Raw genomic sequence first — 20,855 nt, forward strand, 5'->3', positions numbered from 1 at the left:
TCCGGAAGCACTACCTAGTTGGGCCTGCCGGAGGCCTGAGTGCGACGGCGCAGGTCTGCACCATGGCCGCCCGGCTCGTGAGCCGATGCGGGGCTGTGGGTGCAGCTGCCTACAGCAGCCCGCTGGTGTCCTGCCGCAGGTGGTCCGGCGCCTCAACAGACACCGTGTATGACGTGGTGGTGTCGGGTGGAGGCCTGGTGGGCGCTGCAATGGCCTGTGCCTTGGGTAAGCTCCTCTCCAGGCTACTAGTGGCGGGACACTGGGCCGCGGAGGCACGATGAGAGCCGTGAGAGCCCTAGCACGACTTGTCCAAAGACAGTTTCTCCCCTGCCCTCCTAGAGGAACCCCAGGGCAGGCTGGAATGCGTGTGGTCCTTCAGGGCCCAGTAGGGTCAAAAGTGGGAGGGGCGTTCTGAGTCTGTTCTACTCTTGGGAAAGCAGGCCTTCCCAGGGTTATTTATATATGAGAGTTCCAGTTTCTCCAGATCCTGGACAGTACTTGTCATTGTCTTTTTGTTTATAGACATTGTAGTGGGTGTAAGTAAAGTGGGATCTTCAGGTTTTGATTTGTATTTCCCTAATGATTAATGATGTTGAATATCCTTTCACATGTTTTTTGGTCATTTGTGTCTTCTTTGGAAAAATGCCTATTCAGACCCTTTGCCCGGTTTTTAATTGAGCAGTTTGTCTTTTGAATACTGAGTGGAAGAGTCATTTTTATTTATTTTTCGAGACAGGGTCTTCCTCTGTGCCCAGGCTGCAGTGCAGTGGCACGATCACAGCTCACTGTAGCCTCAATCTCCCTGGCTCAATTGATTCTCCTGCCTCTGCCTCCCAAATAGCTGGGACTGCAGGCATGCGCCACCACTCGGCTGATTTTTGTATTTTTTTTAGAGACGAGGCCTCACTATGTTGCCCAGGCTGGTCTGGAACTCCTGGGCTCAAGCAATCCACCCGCCTCAGCCTCCCAAAGTGCTGGGATTACAGGCATAAACAACCCTGCCTGGCCATTATTTTGTTTATTCTGTATACAAGTCCTTTATTTGATAAATGACTTGCAAATATTTTCTTCCATTTTGTAGTCTTTTCACTTCCCCCCGCCCCACCCCCCAGACGGAGTTTCGCTCTTGTTGCCCAGGATGGAGTACAATGGCACGGATTTGGCTCACTGCAACCTCTAGGATTACAGGCACGCGCCACCACACCTGGCTAATTTTTGTATTTTTAGTAGAGACGGGGTTTCACTATATTGGCCAGGCTGGTCTCGAACTCCTGACCTCGTGATCCACCTGCCCCTGCCTCCCAAAGTGCTGGGATTACAGGCATGAATCACCATGCCCGGCCCATTATGAGATATTTTTTGTGATTTTTTTTTTTTTTTAAGCTCTTAAGCTATCATTAGTATTAGTGTTTTTTATATGTGACCCAAGACAATTCTTCCATTGTGGCCTGGGGAAGCCAAAAGATTGGACACCCTGGTCTGAGGGCAGCTCTTCCACCCTATGATCCTCATCTCACAAGATACACAAAATTTAACTTAAAGCAGATCATAGACCTTCTGTAACAGGGTGGTTCTCATGGCTACTTGGGAGGCTGAGGCAGGAGAATTGCTTGGAACTGGAAGGGGGAGGTTGCAGTGAGCCGAGATTGTGCCACTGCACTCCAGCCTGGGTGACAGAGTGGAGACTCTGTCTCAAAAAAAGAGAAGAAGCTAGTGCCCTCTACAGAGTGTGTCCCGGTGCCCCATCCTCCACAGCAAAAGCTGCTGTGGTACTGCAGCAAGAGGGGCCACTCACTGTCTGTATGGCTGGAGCTAACTTTTTTTTTTTTTGAGACAGAGTCTCCGCTCTGTCACCCAGGCTGGAGTGCAGTGGCAGGATCCCAGCTCACTGCAACCTCTGCCTCCCGGGTTCCAGTGATTCTCCTGCCTCGGCCTTCTGAGGAGCTGGGACCACAGGCACCCGCCATCACACCTGGCTAATTTTTGTGTTTTTAGTAGAGATGAGGTTTCACCATGTTGCCCATGCTGGTCTCAAACTCCTGAGCTCAAGTGATCCATCCGCCTCGGTCTCCCAAAGTGCTGGGATTACACGTGACCCACTGTGCCTGACCTTTTTGTTTTTTTTTTTTTTTTTTTTTTTTTTTAGTTTTTGAGACAGGGTTTTACTCTGTCCCCCAAGTAGGAGTGCAGTTGCACAAACATGGCTCAGGTGTGCCACCATGCCTAGCTAGTTTTTAAAAAAATATATTTTTGTAGAGACAGGGTCTTGCTATGTTGCCCAGGCTGGTCTTGAACTCCTGGGCTTGAGCGATCCTCCCACCTCGGCCTCCCAAAATGCTAAGATTACAGGTATGAGCCACCATGCCTGGCCCACCTTTTCTTTTATAAACTCTAATTCTTTTTTTTGAGATGGAGTTTTGCTCTTGTTGCCCAGGCTGGAATGCAATGGTACAATCTTGGCTCACTGCAACCTCTGCCTCCCAGGATCAAGTGATTCTCCTGCCTCAGCCTCCGGAGTAGCTGGGATTACAGGTGCCCGCCATCACGCCTGGCTAATTTTTTTGTATTTTTAGTAGAGACGGGGTTTCACCATGTTGGCCAGGCTGGTCTCGAACTCCTGACTTCAGGTGATCTGCCCACCTTGGCCTGCAAAGTGCTGGGATTACAGGTGTGAGCCACCTCACCAGCCTTTATAAACTCGTAATTCTTTATTCTTGGTTTAATCTTGAGACTGCATTGAATTTTGCTTATTTATTCCACTTTTTCTTTTGAACAGGAGTTGTAATTTTTAGTGACTTTAATACTCGAGATTGGAAAGAACTGGTGTTTAAATACTATAACTTTTTCACTTCATTTTTCCTTTCTAGGGCGTTTCGTTTGCTAGTTAGGTGTTTGCCATTACTTGCTTCTTGGCACGTGGCATGTAGTGGTCTTTGGAGAAGCCTTACAGTTGTGGGCCGGGTGGTTCTCATGGCTAAAATGGTGGTGTATGTTATTGCTTAGGACTCTGCATGGGTATAGTGTTTACTTTATGTTCTCTGTAAGAAATTCATACTCTAAGGGTTAAGTAGTTACTCTGTTGTTTCTCTTGGTAATGGGAAAAGAAATACTTGATTTTCCTGAAATGATATAAATTTTTTATTTTTTTATTTTTTTAGGGTATGATATTCACTTTCATGACAAGAAAATCCTGTTGCTAGAAGCGGGTCCAAAGAAAGTATTGGAGAAATTGTCAGAAACTTACAGCAACAGGGTCAGCTCCATTTCTCCTGGCTCTGCAACGCTTCTCAGTAGTGAGTAGAAGATCCTCCTTCAAAAATCCAGTCTCCTTTCCCACTCAGCTTTCTAATGTATCCCATGGGGCAGAGTCATCAGAGCCTCTGACAAGGAGGGAACTCACTGAGGTGGGTGGAGAGGGGGTGGGATTGGTAGTCTAATGCAGATGTGGACCCCTGCAATTGCCACTGCATCAACTCCCTGTCAGGAATGCATCCTTGAGGCATGTGGGTCCATCATGTTGACTTCACTTGTGATGTTGTGTCATTATGAATTGGTGGAACTGAAATCATATGAACTAATCATGAACATTCACTTTGAATAGCAGTGCTCTCTTCATCCTGAGTCAAGCCCTCTAGCAAGCTAGGGAGCTTGCATGTGAAATGCTCTTGGGGTGCAGATGAATAATGTGTACACGTGGAACCAGTTAGCAAACTGTCATTAGGTCTGCTGGATATTTCCCTCAGACCATCCTGTCTGTAATCACCCTATCTCAAATTAAACTCTTCCATCACTTTCTAGCCCCTTTCCCTGCTCTATTTTTCTTCATAATGCTTACTACTACCTGGCATTATATTATGTGTTTGTTTTTTATTGTCCATCTCTCCAAGTAGAATGTTAACTGCAGAAGGCCAGGGACTTTGTCCATTTGGTTTCCCACTTTACTGTATTTGGCACATAGTTGGTGATCAGTAAATATTTCCTCAGTGAATAAATCTGTTCAGCGCTATGAAGAGCTAAAAAATAAAAAATAGTGCCAGGCACAGTCATGTGTACCTGTAGTCCTGGCCACTAGGGAGGCTGAGATGGGAGGATCACTTGAGCCGGGGAGTTTGTCCAGCCTGGGCAATATACCAAGACCTTGTATCTTGAAAAAGAAAAGACAAATGGGCCGGGCGTGGTGGCTCAAGCCTGTAATCCCAGCACTTTGGGAGGCCGAGACGGGCGGATCACGAGGTCAGGAGATTGAGACCATCCTGGCTAACACGGTGAAACCCCGTCTCTACTAAAAAATACAAAAAACTAGCCCGGTGAGGTGGCGGGCGTCTGTAGTCCCAGCTACTCCGCAGGCTGAGGCAGGAGAATGGCGTAAACCCGGGAGGTGGAGCTTGCAGTGAGCTGAGATCCGGCCACTGCACCCCAGCCTGGGCGACAGAGCGAGACTCCGTCTCAAAAAAAAAAAAAAGAAAAAGAAAAGACAAATGGTTTTAAGTTTCTAGAAATCGTTTGTAAAAATAATTTTTTAAAAATTGTCTTTAGGAGTTTTATAACTTCAATAGGATGATGAAGAAAAAGAACAATATGGATTTAGTTTTCTTTTTTTATTTCCCCTACTTTATGTGATTCGACCTTTTGATCATGGAAGCTGGGTCTTTATTTATTTATTTATTTGAGATGGAGTCTTGCTCTGTCACCCAGGCTGGAGTGCAGTGGTGCGATCTCGGCTCACTGCAAGCTCCGCCTCCCGGGTTCACGCCATTCTTTTTTTTTTTTTTTTTTTGAGACGGAGTCTCGCTGTGTCTCCCAGGCTGGAGTGCAGTGGCGTGATCTCGGCTCACTGCAAGCTCCGCCTCCCGGGTTCACGCCATTCTCCTGCCTCAGCCTCCCAAGTAGCTGAGACTACAGGCGCCCGCCACCACGCCCGGCTAGTTTTTTGTATTTTTAGTAGAGACGGGGTTTCACCATGTTAGCCAGGATAGTCTCGATCTCCTGACCTCATGATCCACCCGCCTCGGCCTCCCAAAGTGCTGGGATTACAGGCTTGAGCCACAGCGCCCGGCCGGGTTCACGCCATTCTTGTGCCTCAGCCTCCCAATTAGCTGCGACTACAGGCACCCGCCACAACGCCCGACTAATTTTTTGTATTTTTTAGTAGAGACGGGGTTTCACCGTATTAGCTAGGATGGTCTCGATCTCCTGACCTCGTGATCCGCCCGCCTCGGCCTCCCAAAGTGCTGGGATTACCGGCGTGAGCCACCGCGCCCGGCAGAAGCTGGGTGGTTTTTCATGCTATGCAACCTGGAACTGGGGAACAGAGTAGCTTAGGTACTAACATCAAACAAGATAGAAGTGGAGAGTATTATTGAAGAATACTGAAAACAACCCTTTACATAACAGGATGCAGGGACAAGGGGGAGCCCAGGTCCCTGTGACGTCACTCTGGTCTATAGATCCTTTCTTTTGTAGGTTTTGGTGCCTGGGACCATATCTGCAACATGAGATACAGAGCCTTTCGGCGAATGCAGGTGCCCCTTTATCTTTTTCAATTTTGTCAAGATGTTTTGGTCTGTCTTGTGTTAAGCTATCGGAGTCCACTTTCTTCAAGTGTTCTGTGAATGTAAGAGGAATCAGACAAGGTTCACAGTCTGACGAAGTGGGGAGAAGCATTCCCAGAATCTTCTAATTTTATATTTTCCTGCCAGAGAGGCTGACAATTGTGATTTTTCTGCTCTGTCACTTGGGAAAGCAATATTGTTTCTGATTGGAGTGATGTTTCCTTCTTGGTTTTAATGCAAACTTTCCTTTTGTGTTTCCAGGTGTGGGATGCCTGCTCAGAGGCCCTGATAATGTTTGATAAGGATAATTTAGATGATATGGGCTATATTGTGGAGAATGATGTCATCATGCATGCTCTCACTAAGCAGCTGGAGGCTGTGTCTGGTGAGGCCCCCATCTTCCATCTTGCATTCATTGGGAAGTGAACTGCTTAGGACTTACTGGAAGAAAGGATCTCTTTTACAATATTCAGTGTCCACCATAAAGAAATCCTCTGATGGCCGGGTGTGGTGGCTCACGCCTGTAATCCCAGCACTTTGGGAGGCTAAAGCGGGCGGATCACAAAGTCAGGGGATCGAGACCATCCTGGCTAACATGGTGAAACCCCATCTCTACTAAAAATACAAAACAAAAATTAGCCGGGCACGGTGGCAGGTGCCTGTAGACCCAGCTACTTGGGAGGCTGAGGCAGGAGAATGGCGTGAACCAGGAGGTGGAGCTTGCAGTGAGCCAAGATTATGCCACTGCACTCCAGCCTGGGCGACAGAGCAAGACTCCATCTCAAAAAAAGGAATTCTCTGATGATTATTTCACAGTGCTGGATACTTAGGAATTGCTGGGTCATATAATAATTCTATGTTTAATATTTTCAGAAGCTGCCAAACTTTTCTAAAGAGGCTATGCAATTTCACTTTCCCACCAGTATATAAGGGTTCCAATTTCTCTACATCCTCACCAACACTTATTTTCCTTCTTTTAAAAAAAAAACTGTAGCCATCCTGTTGAGAGTGAAGTGGTATCTCATGGTAGTTGTGGTTGCATTTCCTTAATAACTAATGATGCCAAGTATCTTTTCGTGTCCTTACTGGCCATTTGTGTATCCACTTTGGAGAAATGTCTGTTCAAAATCTTTTGCCTGTTTTTTTTTTTTTTTTTTTTTTTTTGAGACGGAGTGTTGTTCTGTTGCCCAGGCCAGAGTGCAGTGGCACGATCTCCGCTCACTGCAAGCTCCGCCCCCCTGGTTCATTCTCATGCCATTCTCCTGCCTCAGTCTCCTGAGTAGCTGGGACTACAGGCGCCCGCCACCACGCCCGGCTAATTTTTTTGAAGTTTTAGTAGAGACGGGGTTTCACAGTGTTCACCAGGATGGTCTCGATCTCCTGACCTCGTGATCCACCAGCCTTGGCCTCCCAAAGTGCTGGGATTACAGGCATGAGCCACTGTGCCCAGCCTTGCCTGTTTTTAAATTGGATTATTTCTCTTTTTGAGTTATAGGAGTTCTTTATATATTCTGAATATAAATTTATCAGTTATGCGATTTGCAAATATCTTACTGTTCTAGAGAGAGAAAAATTGGAAGCAACTTAAATGCTTTTTGATATTGAATAGTAGTTCATGTAATGAACCACGATGTACCTTTTAAAGATAATTTGGATCTAAAATTTAATAACTCAGAAATTTGTTCCATAATATATTGGGTCATATGATCACACTTGTGTGTGTATGTACATGCATAGGAAATTGTCTGGAAAGCCATACACCAAAGCTGTAACTGCAGTTGTTTCTGAGTAGTTTCATTAAGGGTGATTTTTCCCCACTTTAACCTTTCTTTGTTGTCCAAACTTGTACAGTGAGCTTACTATTATTATTTAAATCGCTTTGTTGAGGGTATGACTGACTGACATACAAAAAGCTGTAAATGATGTATACAGTCTGATGTTTTTGGAGATAGTGTTTTGTTTTGTTTTGAGACAAGGTCTTGCTTTGTTTTCCCTGGCTGGGGTGCAGTGGCTCAAGCAATCCTCTCACCTCAGCCTCCTGACTAACTGGGACTACAGGTGAGCACCATCATGCCTGGTTAATTTTTTGTAAAGATGGGGTTTTACCATGTTGCCCAGGCTGGTCATGAACTCCTGGGCTCAAGTGATCCTCCTGCCTCAGCCTCCCTAAGTGCTGGGATTACAAGCATGAGCCACCCGTGCCTGGCTATAGAGCGTATTGTTTTTATGACCAGAAAAATGAAATGGTTTCCAGCTGGAAGAAAATATTTTGTAGTCTAGGATTTGTTTCAGCCTACGGTATTCCCAGCTTGTCTACTGTAAAAGCACACACGGGCTCATTTAGGCGCTGAGTGAAAATGGAGGCGCAGAAGCATGTGGACAGTAAGAAAGAGTGCCTCTGACAGAGTTCACTGAGAACTTCAGTGTCTTTTTTTGACATTGAGTTACCTCTGTGGCTTCTGTCATTTATTAGCTCAGACCATAGCATTAATTACTGATTTTTTTTTTTTTTTTTTAATCTTAAATGACAAGACACTGCTGTCCTGGGACCTTGCTTTAGGTTTAGTTATGGCTTTTTCCTCAGCCTATGTGGCCCGCCTTTCTAATTTTTTTTTCTCTCTTTTGAACTCCCCAGACCGAGTGACGGTTCTCTACAGGAGCAAAGCCATTCGCTATACCTGGCCTTGTCCATTTCCTATGGCAGACTCCAGCCCTTGGGTTCATATTACCCTAGGTGATGGCAGCACCTTCCAGACCAAATTGTTGGTAGTTGAAGATTCTTACTTTGCTAGGGGTCTCGTATATCTACATCTTACCCTAGATTCTAGGGACTCTGGTTTTAGATCTAAGCTATAGTTTAATTTTAGGCAAAGCTTTTGGTTATAAGGACTGGTACCCATTCAGGCCAGCTCAGGTTGAGATGGTCTCATCCTAAATTCTGTACAGGAAGCAATCTCATGGGCCGTCTTAGGTCATGAAATAACAGATAGCTGGGCCTCACAGGGCAGGCACCACAGTGTAGGGAATGGAGGCTGTTCTTTCCCTCTGAGGAGTCTGTGGTCATTGATCTCTTGCCTCTCATTTTTCTCCTTTCTGCTCACAAGCTTCCCTTTTTGCATGGCAGCCATTCCTAACCCTACATCAGAACTATTCAGCTCCAGTGTGTGCCCCATACTGAAACTTTCCTTATTGCTCTCTAGTTCAAATATCAGGAGGGCCTGGCTGAGTTTAACTCATGGCTGGCACCTTTTGAGTCATGTCCAGCTTTGGCTTTGTTGGCTGAGGCTGAGGTGACACAGTGCAGGGGCTCCGCCTCTAGGGGCTCTGAGTGAAGCAGGCCTGATGGAATTATCCTGAATGGGCTCACCAACAATCAGAGCTGGAGGAAACTTTAGGGGGCAGAGAAAAACTTCTGAAGCAGTTTAAGAAGAGGCTGTAAGACTTAGCAGGCTCGTGTGTCCATGCAGATAGGTGCAGATGGTCACAACTCCGGAGTACGGCAGGCTGCTGGAATCCAGAATGTGAGCTGGAACTATGACCAGTCTGCTGTTGTGGCTACTCTGCATTTATCAGAGGTAAGATGCTGAGCTGCCATCTGGGGACTCTATTCATAGGCACTAGGTACTTCGCAGAGAAACTTTTCTCCTCTCTGTTTCAGGCCACAGAAAACAACGTAGCCTGGCAGAGATTTCTTCCCTCTGGGCCTATTGCTCTGCTCCCGGTAAGAGGTCCTTCTGGCCAGTCTGCCCACATGCATGCAGCCTTTCCTCTTCCCTTTCTCTCAGCCTTTTTCTGGTTTCAAGGGAATCTGTCCAGGCTGGTTGTAAGTTCCCTTCTTATCTTTTTATGCTTGAGAGTTCCCAAGTGCAGAAGAATCTTAGCTCTTGGTATTGGTGTTCTTTTGACACAGCTTTCAGACACCTTGAGTTCCTTGGTTTGGTCTACGTCCCATGAACATGCAGCACAGCTAGTTAGCATGGATGAGGAAAAATTTGTGGATGCCGTTAACTCTGCCTTCGTGAGTATCAATATACCCAGCTAATGATGTGTTGCAGGAGGACATACAGAAAGATGTGTTTGGCCGGGCGCGGTGGCTCAAGCCTGTAATCCCAGCACTTTGGGAGGCCGAGGCGGGTGGATCACGAGGTCAGGATATCGAGACTATCCTGGCTGATATGGTGAAACACCATCTCTACTAAAAATACAAAAAACTAGCCGGGCGAGGTGGCGGGTGCCTGTAGTCTCAGCTACTTGGGAGGCTGAGGCGGGAGAATGGCGTGAACCCGGGAGGCGGAGCTTGCAGTGAGCCGAGATCACGCCACTGCACTCCAGCCTGGGAGACACAGCGAGACTCCGTCTCAAAAAAAAAAAAAAAAAAAAAAAAAAGAAAGATGTGTTTTTGTTTTTTTTTTTTTTAAAAACAGAGTCTTGCCAGGCTGGAGTGCAGTGGTGCGATCTTGGCTCACTGTGCAATCTCTGCCTCCCGGGTTCAAGTGATTCTCCTGCTTCAGCCTCCCGAGTAGCTGGGACTACAGTCATGTGCCACCATGCCTGGCTAATTTTTGTATTTTTAGTAGAGATGGGGTTTCACCATGTTGGCCAGGCTGGTCTCAAACTCCTGACCTCAAGTGATCTGCCTGCCTTGGCCTCCCAAAGTGCTGGGATTACAGGCGTGAGCCACCATGCCCAGCCAGAAAGGTGGTTTTGAGTCAGGAAAAAGGAGTAACCAGTCAGCTGTCCCTTTGTACTTTGTAACTATAATGCTTGGTCTGGATTATGTGGAGGAGGGCATACAGGGAAATGCAAAACAATAGAAATAATAAATAATAACCTTTTGAGGGTTGTGGGCTGCTGTTAGGCTGACTGAAACAGCTGCCTGGGTGGTGGTTAGCATTGGCCTTTTTTTGAAGCTGTAACACTTGCATCACTTGGAACAGTTCTGCTAGGTTCCAGCTACCTGAACCTTTCAAGCCTAATTCATTGGAAGTATTCCTAGGGAAAGGCTGAGCGAATATCAGCATGGGGCTTAAGAGTAAGCTTAGTAGGTGGGTTCAATACTGGTTCTACCTGTTCATTTCCTGAAAAATATAAATAGTATCACTAACTTATCAGGATTGAATGAAGACTTTCAAAATGAGAGAACTTTTGTAAAATGCATGGAACATCTTTAGTAGATTGTAGGTGCTCAACAAATACTAATAACTATTCTGGAGTAGACACAGCCTTTGGATAATAGGGGTACCAGTATTACTTTTGGTGCCTAAATGACACTCAAAGCCTGCCACCTTCACACCAAAGAACTAGACTCCACTGCTCTGTAGTAGCAACAATAATGAAAGGAACTGAACATAATGAAGTGGATTCTGAGATAAATGGTGAACACTACCCCACTCTGGGCCATTTAGTATATATTCCTGGCACAGGTCTAGGACCTCTGCAGTGCAGTCATTCACCATTAATTGTCCTTTCTATGTAGCAGGCTCTGGAGATACTGAGAACAGTCTCTGCTTTCAGGAAGTTCATAGTCAGGCGAGGAAGACCGTAAATGACAATCTCCGTACAGTGATAGAAGTATGCATAGGATGCTGGGGAAGCATACAGGAGGAAACACAGAGAAAGACTGGAGGGGTTAAAAAGAAGCGACATCTTCTGGATGCTCTGAGGTGTTATCCTAATGAAATAGAGACGGGCATTCTAAGCAGAGGAGAGTCGTGGAGGTAGAAGGATACTGTGTGATGAGCTATACTGTGGCCGGTGTATGGTTATTGAGGGTGGGGACTAGTGAAAGGTGAAGCTCAGCAGTAGGCAGGGGCCAGCTCATGTGCAGTTTGGCTTGATCTTAAAACCTGTGGGGAGCGATGAGAAGTTGAGCTGTGCACTTGAGGGGCTTATCACTTGTCAAGATCAGTGTAGGCAAGTTGGGTAGCATTAGCCTAAGCTTTGGTTACAAACAAGGTTTCTTTGTTGAATTTTTAATTCCCTGCTACTCAAATTTCACCTTGTGTGTCTTGTGGCTGGTGCTGCTCAGTGGAGTGATGCTGACCACACGGACTTCATCGACACAGCTGGTGCCATGCTGCAATATGCTGTCGGCCTTCTGAAGCCCACGAAGGTCTCGGCTCGCCAGCTGCCCCCAAGCGTAGCCAGGGTGGATGCCAAAAGCCGAGTTCTGTTTCCTCTTGGGTTGGGACATGCTGCTGAGTACGTCAGGCCTCGGGTGGCGCTCATTGGGTAAGATGATAACAGCGCAGGGCCACTCCCTTCTCACCTTGCTGCCAGACGTCACACCTGAACTCTGCTTTATTCTTAGGGACGCAGCCCACAGAGTCCATCCGCTTGCAGGACAGGGTGTCAACATGGGCTTTGGGGATATCTCCAGCTTGGCCCATCACCTCAGTACGGCAGCCTTCAATGGGAAGGACTTAGGTAAGGATTCAGGTACTGTGGAGAAGTATCCAGAGGTCTTATAGTTAGGCAAAATCAGGGCCCACAGTAGCAAGAGGGAGTGGACATAAAATATATATGGTGGCTTGCTAGGAGAGGGAAGAAAACCTTATTATTAGATGAGGGATTTAATCTTTCCTCTGCCTTTCAGGTTCCATGAGCCACCTCACAGGTTATGAAACGGAAAGACAGCGTCACAACACTGCTCTTCTGGCTGCTACAGACTTACTAAAAAGGCTCTATTCTACCAGTGCCGCCCCACTTGTGTTGCTCAGGACATGGGGCTTGCAGGCCACAAATGCAGTGTCTCCACTCAAAGTAAGAGGTTGCTCAGAGGAATGACTTTGCAAACAGCTCTCAATTTCTTTTTTTTTTTTTTTTTTTTTGAGACAGAGTCTTGCTGTTACCGCCGAGGCTGGAGTTCAGTGGCACAATTTCTGCAGCCTCTGCCTCCCAGGTTCAAGTGATTCTCCTGCTTCCGCCTCCCAAGTGGCTGGGATTACAGGCACCTGCCACCACACCCAACTAATTTTTTAATTTTTAGTAGAGATGGGGTTTCACCATGTTGGCCAAGCTGGTCTTGAACTCCTGACCTGTGATCCGCCTGCCTCGGCCTCCCAAAGTGCTGGGATTACAGGCATGAGCCACTGCGGCTGGCTCACAGCTCTTAATTTCTTTGAATTAATTTTCTTGGCTGTAAAATTATTATCTTTATGTGTCTGCCTTCTCAAGGGTTACGAGCAGAAGAGTACTTGCTAGGCTTTTAGGTATTACAGCCCACATCTAAGTAGTAACTAATAAGAAGGGCTTAAGAATAGTGAATAGGGAGTGTTGTGGCACATGCCTGTAGTCCTAGCTATTCAGGACACTCAGGCAAGAGGATCATTTAAGCCCAGGCGTTTGAGGCTACAGTGAGCTATGATCACATCACTGTACTCAGACTGGGTGACAGAGTAAGACCAGTCTCTTGGGAAAAAAAAAAAATAATGAATAGGGATTTCTAATGATGAAGATGTTTAAGCTCCTTTCGCTGCTTGGCTGGTTTCATCCTGAAAACTTTCATTTAAAGATACGTTTTTTCTGTTGGGTGCAGTGGCTCATGCCTGTAATCCCACCACCTTAGGAGGCTGGGGAGGGAGGAGTGCTTGAGTCCAGGAGTTTGAGGCTGCAGTGAGCTATGATCACACTACTGCACTCCAGCCCAGTCAACACAGTGAGACCCTGTCTCCAAAACATGTGTTTATAGATACGTATATATTCCTTTTTTTAGCTGAAATAAAACAGGGACTCTTGGGAAGAATATCTACATGATTATTATCTACAATAATAATTCTGTAGAGAATTATCTACAATAATTATTTTCTTCACCTTACAGTGTTAAGAGTTTCACTCACTTATATTTTTTCTCCAGGAACAGATTATGGCCTTTGCAAGCAAATGAGTACTCCTCTCCTAAAGATTATGTTGATGAAAAAGAACATCCTCCCCCAAGACCCATCATACATATTTTCAAGATCTTATTTAATTTAATAAACTGACTTTACATTAGAATTCTCTTTTTCTTCTTTGCTTAATGGGCCTGTGGCACCCAAATAATGAATGATAATTTGCTGTGAGGAGCGTACGTTAGCCAGACCAAAGGAAAAACCTTTGAAGGAATACTTACAATGTGGTTGAAAAGAGCTTTTTATTACTAAAAAACCCACAAGGTGCTGTCACACTCATTTCCAATTGTTAACAATCATTTCTAAAGAGAAAATTTACAGTTTTTTTGTTTTTGTTTTAGTGTTGGTCTTAAATTTATACAGTTGTTTTTTGATAGAGGTAAGAATTAGAAATAGTTGATGCATTTTTGTTAGAATTGCTGTTTAAAAGTTAACATCAGAATGCAAATTAAATATAAATTGCTTTAACCTTTGTTACAGGTACACTGGACTTTCTGAAAGGAAAACCAGGTCTCATTAATGCTAGTTATTACTTTATCACAGCACCAGATTTCCATTTTATTTATGGTTCCTCTCTGGGACACCTCTGTTTAATAAAACAATAAATAATTCATTGCACAGATCCGAAGACCTCAGGAACCAGATCACAAGGGAAACCGATTAGCAGCAGAATTTGTTCGTGTTTGGTGGCAGACTGGTGGCCAACTGGAGGGAAGGGAGTTTTACTGTGGGTTTTTGAAGAGGTCTCTTCACAAGACCAGATATGCCTCTTGAAGAGATTTTTAGGTTGTGGATTTGCTTACTCTGAAGAACATCTTGCCCAAAAGTCTGATTTGAGATGAAATGAGGGGAAACAGTCTGCTTTTGAACCAAGTAAGGTATTATTGGGAATAATTTTTAGAGCCATGGGAAATCTATTCTTATAGGGGCGCTTTTCAGGCAAATGCAGAAAATTTAAAAGATTCTAGAACAAAAAAGTGACAATGTTGCAACCTTCCTGGAATCTCAGGAAAAAGAATTAAAGATGGCAGCTGCTGTGAAAAGCTGTGTGACTACTGGCGGAAACTGCAGGGACAAGGTCATCTTTCACAACAAATGGAAAAGTGGCCTAGATGAGGACACAGACTCTCCAGAAGTTATGCAAACAAAATCAGGCAAGATGAAGAATTTTAAGGCACACCTCCATTGGCCCACAGAGTGTTCTTCATATGACAATGATGTTAAACAGCATCTGTCATGTACCAGGCCATGTCCTAAGTATTTTAAATATATTAACACATCTACAAAGAGGAAACTATTAGAATCTGTAGGACCTCTTAAGAAGCCCAAAGGGTCAACTGCAGGCAGGATGGACCTTACAGAAAAAAAATAAAAATTCTCATTCCAAATTGCTCCTAAAATGGACAAATTGGTTACTTCTCCAGAAGGGCTAATCAAGGTTAACAAAATAGATATAGGTAAGTTTCTGGAGTTAGAATGCATCTACCCTAGAGTTCGGAGGTATTCGGGATGACCAAAGGAGTCTGTTGGATGGTATCTGTGCTATACAAAATGGCCCCCGCCGTGATTAAAGACCAGAGACTTACATCTCTGCATTTGTCAAGCTGGAACAGTCTTTAGTGAAGGAAGCTTACCACTTGTAAAATACTGGTTTCTACTGGAGGAAACATGGACAACATTAGTGTTCTGTGGTCTGGCACCCTACTTTTATTGACAAAGAGCAGAAGGGGTCTAAAAGTCATGTCACTTAATAAAGAACTTGGGAGGAGCTTTCCTCAAAAGATCCAAAGATTCTGGAAGGAGAGATTAGAGCAGAACTAAGACCACTTAGAAGACAGACAGATTTCAGCTCAATATAAGGAATTTTTTTTAACATTGGTGCAGTTCCAAATGGAATAAGCTGTTTGAACATGCCTTAGCAGAAGCTGAATGACAACCTGTTAGGAATTCTAGGGAATTCTGTACTGAGTACAACCTTGGCTTATTTCTTTGGACTGTTTCCAACTCAAGATTCTGTTATTTCATTATAAGCATTTTGAGGAAGGCAGTTGGTATAAAGGTGACCTTAGTAATAAAAGTCAGTGTGAAGTCTAAAGAAATTCCACAATGAATTTAAAGACAAGAATTTTAGGGACAAGGAAACAAATTTGTCTAGTAACTTGCACATAGCAGATGGTAAATATTTATTGAGCCGAGATCGTGCCACTGCACTCCAGCCTGGGTGACAGAGCAAGACTCCATCTCAAAAACAAAAAAAATAAAATAAGGTTTCCCATGGACTGTGTGAGGGCCAGGCATATTTAACATCCTTTGTGAGAGAGGATGGAAACCGTCTACTGTGAAAGCCATCAGTTTGGGGAAATACAAACACTCCTGGAACGAAGCTGGAGGTTAAGAACCAAGGCAAAGGGGCCAGACCACAGGGAGGTCTTCCAGGTCCAAGAGCACTACAGGGCAGATGAGAAGCAGGGATGATTATGTAGGAAGTGCAAGATAAGGCCAGGCACAGTGTCTCATGCCTGTAATCCCAGCACTTTTGGAGGCGGGTGTATCAATTGAGTTCAGGAGTTGGAAACCAGCCTGGCCAACATGGTGAAACCCCATCTCTACTAAAAATACAAAAATTAGCCAGGAATGGTGGTAGGCGCCTGTAATCCCAGCTACTCAGGAGGCTGAGTCACGAGAATCGCTTGAACCTGGGGGCGGAGGTTGCAGTGAGCTGAGATTGCGCCACTCCACTCTAGCCTGGGCAACAGAGCAAGACTCCGTCTCAAAAAAAAGTGCAAGATAATGAATTTGGGGTAAATAATTCACAGTCAGGAGCTCTGAGCACTTGGATTGAAAAAGAGAACATGAGGGATATTAAATATGGTTCTCCCTGGAAATGTTGGTCCACTGTACTGACGTGGCTGAGAGAGCCAACCAAATCCAAGTGGGGTTTTGTCAGGAACGGTATTGGAAACTCTGAACTAGATAAATAATTCAGAGGATATTAGCAAAAGTGGTAAGGGGCCAGGACAGGAAGGTACTGTTACAAACGGAGAGAATAAAAGAGCAAACTGAAATAACAGATCCTGGAATAGCACAGACACTGACCTCTGACCACAGACCAAAAGTTAGGGCCTAGTTGTATTTCTTAGAAATACAAAGAAAACAAGTTTAGAATCATAGAAAACACTGTTAACACATTAGCCTGGGAGGTGGTACTGGCACTGAATATACACATACCCATAAAGTCGGATATGTTCATTAATCCCAGAGTTGACTGATAAAATGCTGATTAAAGAAAAGGTAGGCTTATATGAGGCAGCCACACCCTCCCAAAACATGTCCCCAGAGATTGGGTGGCCCCCTTTCTTAAGGCTGTAATCTATGCACAGTTAGGAGTTACTCTCCATCCTACTAATATTTAGGATGGCTCTCGGCTGATTGGAGCTAACACAGAATAGGATCATACAGATTCTGATATGGTCCCATTTTGTGGTGTTGAATTATACGTGGAAAGCAAAATCAGGTATTTTTTTTCTCTTTTTCAGGGGAGGTGAGTGCAGATAAGGGTGGGCAGGGCACTGTACAGGGAGGAAAAAACTGATATTGATGGGTCATGGGATTGCAGTAAGTCAACTTAGTTTACCATTTAAGAGGAAAATTTAAATATTCAGTGGAATGAGGCACTCAAAGGGTTGAAATGAGATTTTTCTTTGGTTCCCAGGGACCTGTCCCTGGGCTCTCACTCCAAGGTTAAGTTCCAAAGCTTCTTGGCTCACAGGGCTCTCTGTGATGCTCTGGTACCAGCTGTGTACTCTTGAGTGGTTAGGCAGCAGTTCACATTAGATATGTAAAATTAATTAAACCTAAATCTCTAGGCTCAAGTCCAGGATGTCCCCAGACTAGCTCAGAAACTGAGTGCTCTCTCCTCCCCTTAAAAAGGTGTTGGCAAATGCAGGCCTCCAAGGAAGTGTGTGGCCTCAATGGGAGATGCCCAGAGACTGCAACAGGTGAAAGGTGGCTCCCAAGGCCCAGCCCGTCTCTATGTTGTTCACTTTCTTTGTGAGCTGTTAAGAAGAAAAAAAAAGTCTTCACCTTTTCATCCAATTTCCAACTCTAGCAAGCACAGCTCTCGGGCAGACGATACTGGCAAAGAATATCCACATGGGCAAACCATGGCGAAACTGACAGGAGCCAGTCTTTGCAGGCTTCCCACTACTCTGTAACGATTTCCTTCTGGCCGTGGCCTATTGGCCATTGCCCCTACACCTGCCATTCTCATCTCTGAACTGAATGCTTCTGGCCCAGGTCGTGGCCCATCAGGCCTTCTAGAGAGATAGTTTAGACAGACAGTATTCTGAACTCTTTCCCTAACCTTGAAACTACACAAAGTATCCCCTGCTTTATTTTCTGATTCACTAATTTCAGACAAGGCAACTTGTAATGGTAATAGATGCGGTAGAAAGGGCATGGTCAGGAGATGAGAATAGATTTAGGGCTAGAAAAGAACAAACCAAGCTTCTCAACTCCTACTATGTAAGCAAGTGCCTCTTCCTAAGCACTAATGATAACCAAACATGGGGCCAGGCACAGTGGCTCACACCTGTACTCCCAGCACTTTGGGAGGCCAAGGCAGGCGGATTGCTTGAGGTCAGGAGTTCAAGACCAGCCTGGGCAACATGGCAAAACTCCGTCTCTACAAAAAAATTAGCCAGGACTGGTGGCACACACCTGTAGTCCCAGCTACTCGGTGGGCTGAACCTGGGAGGGGCAGAGGGTGCAGTGAACTGAGATCATGCCACTGCATTCCAGCCTAGGTGACACAGCAAGACCCTGTCTCAAAAACAAACAAGGCCAGGAGTGGTGGCTCATGCCTATAATCCCAGCACTTTGGGAGGCTGAGGTGGGTGGATCACCTGAGATCAGAAGTTTGAGACCAGCCTGACCAACATGGTGAAACCCCATCTCTACAAAAAATACAAAATTAGCCAGGCATGGTAGCGCATACCTGTAATCCCAGCTACTTGGGAGGCTGAGGCAGGAGAATCGCTTGAAACCGGGAGGTGGAGGTTGCGGTGAGCTGAGATTGCACCACTGCACTCTAGCCTGGGCAACAAGAGCGAAACTCGGTCTCAAAAGAAAAAAGAAAAAAATAACCAAATAGGGAACTTAACACATTATAAGCCAGTATCTATCTCAATTAGCTTAGTGACCTTGGGCAAAACTTTAGACCCAAATTCCTCAACTATATCAGAAGAGGATTAGATTAGTGTGTATCAGTTTTATCAATTTGTTTTCTTCAGAATTTTAGGGGTTTCTTAGAAACGCTTCAAAGGAAAAAGGGAGGCCAAATTATAGAGGAGTTTCAGGCCCCCAATCTCTGCTTCAACCAGAATAGTTTTGTATTACTGATATATATTTTTTTGAGACGGAGTTTCCCTCTTTATTGCCCAGGCTGGAGTGCAATGGCATGACCTCTCCTCACTGGAACCTCTGCCTCCCAGGTTCAAGTGATTCTCCTGCCTCAGCCTCCCAAGTAGCTGGGATTACAGGCACCTGCCACCATGCCCGGCTAATTTTTGTATTTTTAGTAGAGATGGGGTTTCACCATGTTGGCCAGGCTGGTCTCAAACTCCTGACCTCAGGTGATCCACTCGCCTTGGCCCCCCAAGTGCTAGGATAACAGGCGTGAGCCACCACACCCGGCTGTATTACTGATATTCTACATAAGTTTTTGTTGGATAAAGATGCTACCACCACCAAAAAAAGTCTGTAAACCAGTTGATTGTTCTCTGTTGACCTGATGAAATCGAGCCTAGACACGTGCCCAAAAGTGGGGATAAATAACTTACTACAGATAAAGTAGAGCCTGCATGTATTGAAACAGATGGAGAGAGACAGGAGGACAAAGAGAGACCTAAGATTCAAGAGGCACTAAATATACGAGGCACACATGAAATATATATGACACATTATATATGCATGAGGCATTCAGTGTTCAAGAGACCTTAAATAAGCCACTCACGGCCGGGCGCGGTGGCTCAAGCCTGTAATCCCAGCACTTTGGGAGGCCGAGACGGGCGGATCATGAGGTCAGGAGTTCGAGACCATCCTGGCTAACACGGTGAAACCCCGTCTCTACTAAAAAATACAAAAAACTAGCCGGGCGAGGTGGCGGGCGCCTGTAGTCCCGGCTACTCGGGAGGCTGAGGCAGGAGAATGGCGTAAAAACCCGGGAGGCAGAGCTTGCAGTGAGCTGAGATCCAGCCACTGCACTCCAGCCTGGGCGACACAGCGAGACTCCGTCTCAAAAAAAAAAAAAAAAAAAAAAAAAAAAAAAGCCACTCACTGGTGACACCCTTTTGGTCCCTCATGTCCTCTGCCAAAGAAAACCCATCGTACATGTTGATGGCTGAGCTAATGCTACTGGCCAGGTGTGTCTGCCCCTGGGGCCTCTCCAAATAGGGCAAGTTTGTGTGGTGGCCTCAGGCACTTTTGTCTTTGTGCTCCCATGACCAAACTTCAGCTCCAGTATGTGTAACCACTCTATTAGCAGCAGAGAGAGGCAGGACATACAAACCCAGGACAAATGGAACCCAAGATTCAGAGAGAGTGGTGCTTGCATCCTGCTTGCATCGTGTCTTCTGTGTTCATCTCTTCATCTGTTTCCCCTTGCTTCTCACCCTGAGTTCTAAACTGATTTAATAAACCATGTGGGCCGGGTGTGGTGGCTCACTCCTATAATCCCAGCCCTTGGGAGGCCGAGGTGGGCGGATCACCTGAGGTCAGGAGTTCGAGACCAGCCTGACCAACATAGTGAAACCCCATCTCTACTAAAAACACAAAAAAATTAGCTGGGAGTGGTGGCGCACGCCTGTAATCCCAGCTACTCAGGAGGCCAAGGCAGGAGAATCGCTTGAACCCAGGAGGCGAAGGTTGCAGTGAGCTGAGATCATGCCACTGCACTCCAGCCTAGGAACAAGAGTGAGACTCCGTCTCAAAAAAATAATAAATATATAAACCATGTGACTTGGCATCTTAATTTGGGCTTCTAGTCTTTCTGTTCTGTGACCTCTGCAATAGCTTGCCTGGTAATACACTTGGAGGCTACCATTGCATTGAGGTAATTTCCCACATTCATGGTGCCCAGCACAGTACCTTGTCCATAGCCCAAACAAAACTACCTCATAATTTCACTTCTGGCTACTCTGATTACTGAATAAGCTCTTACTCCTTCTCAACCCCCACAAAAGAAGGCTGTTATGGGATTCTGGTGTCCTGTCTCTTACCTGTAAGACTGTGCTGTCTGCAAAGCCAAAGCCATCCTTTAACAGGGCTGTGATGTAGCTGAGATCCATGCACAGGAAAGGACTGCCTGAGGTGAAGTTTTCCAAGTTATCACACACTGAAAGAGACAGAGTAAACT

General features: G+C 45.4%; 2 protein-coding genes across 16 annotated transcripts in view; one reads left to right on the plus strand and one right to left on the minus strand.

Annotated features, from left to right (window-relative positions):
• The first annotated feature begins 37 nt into the window (after positions 1-37).
• COQ6 (coenzyme Q6, monooxygenase) lies at positions 38-13,544 on the plus strand. 3 transcript variants are annotated; one of them, XM_015144090.3, is made up of 12 exons: positions 38-225; positions 3,159-3,293; positions 5,464-5,522; positions 5,814-5,937; positions 8,188-8,318; positions 9,020-9,127; positions 9,211-9,273; positions 9,463-9,570; positions 11,581-11,783; positions 11,863-11,978; positions 12,148-12,314; positions 13,408-13,544. In XM_015144090.3, exons 1-12 carry the CDS (start codon positions 63-65, stop codon positions 13,435-13,437), a joined length of 1,407 nt encoding a protein of 468 aa, XP_014999576.2. In that variant the 5' UTR covers positions 38-62; the 3' UTR covers positions 13,438-13,544. The 3 variants fall into 3 exon arrangements, with proteins under 3 accessions (XP_014999576.2, XP_077797582.1, XP_077797583.1); XM_077941456.1 differs by lacking the exon at positions 8,188-8,318; XM_077941457.1 differs by lacking the exons at positions 5,464-5,522; positions 8,188-8,318.
• The window catches only part of ENTPD5 (ectonucleoside triphosphate diphosphohydrolase 5 (inactive)), a 59,174-nt gene continuing 49,014 nt past the window's right edge, over positions 10,696-20,855 (minus strand). For 4 of the 13 annotated variants that reach the window (XM_015144095.3, XM_015144092.3, XM_077941444.1 and 1 more), the window contains 2 exons: positions 20,719-20,834; positions 13,665-17,496 (listed from right to left, as the gene is read on the minus strand). In XM_015144095.3, the coding sequence (XP_014999581.3) occupies positions 17,410-17,496; positions 20,719-20,834 (203 nt within the window). In that variant the 3' untranslated portion in view covers positions 13,665-17,409. Of the gene's footprint in view, positions 11,994-13,664; positions 17,497-18,097; positions 18,561-20,718; positions 20,835-20,855 lie in introns of those variants that run through there. The other 9 variants (XM_077941442.1, XM_077941440.1, XM_077941443.1 and 6 more) reach the window with 4 other exon arrangements.

Source organism: Macaca mulatta, chromosome 7 (assembly GCF_049350105.2).
Source record: "Macaca mulatta isolate MMU2019108-1 chromosome 7, T2T-MMU8v2.0, whole genome shotgun sequence".
NCBI lineage: Eukaryota > Metazoa > Chordata > Mammalia > Primates > Cercopithecidae > Macaca > Macaca mulatta.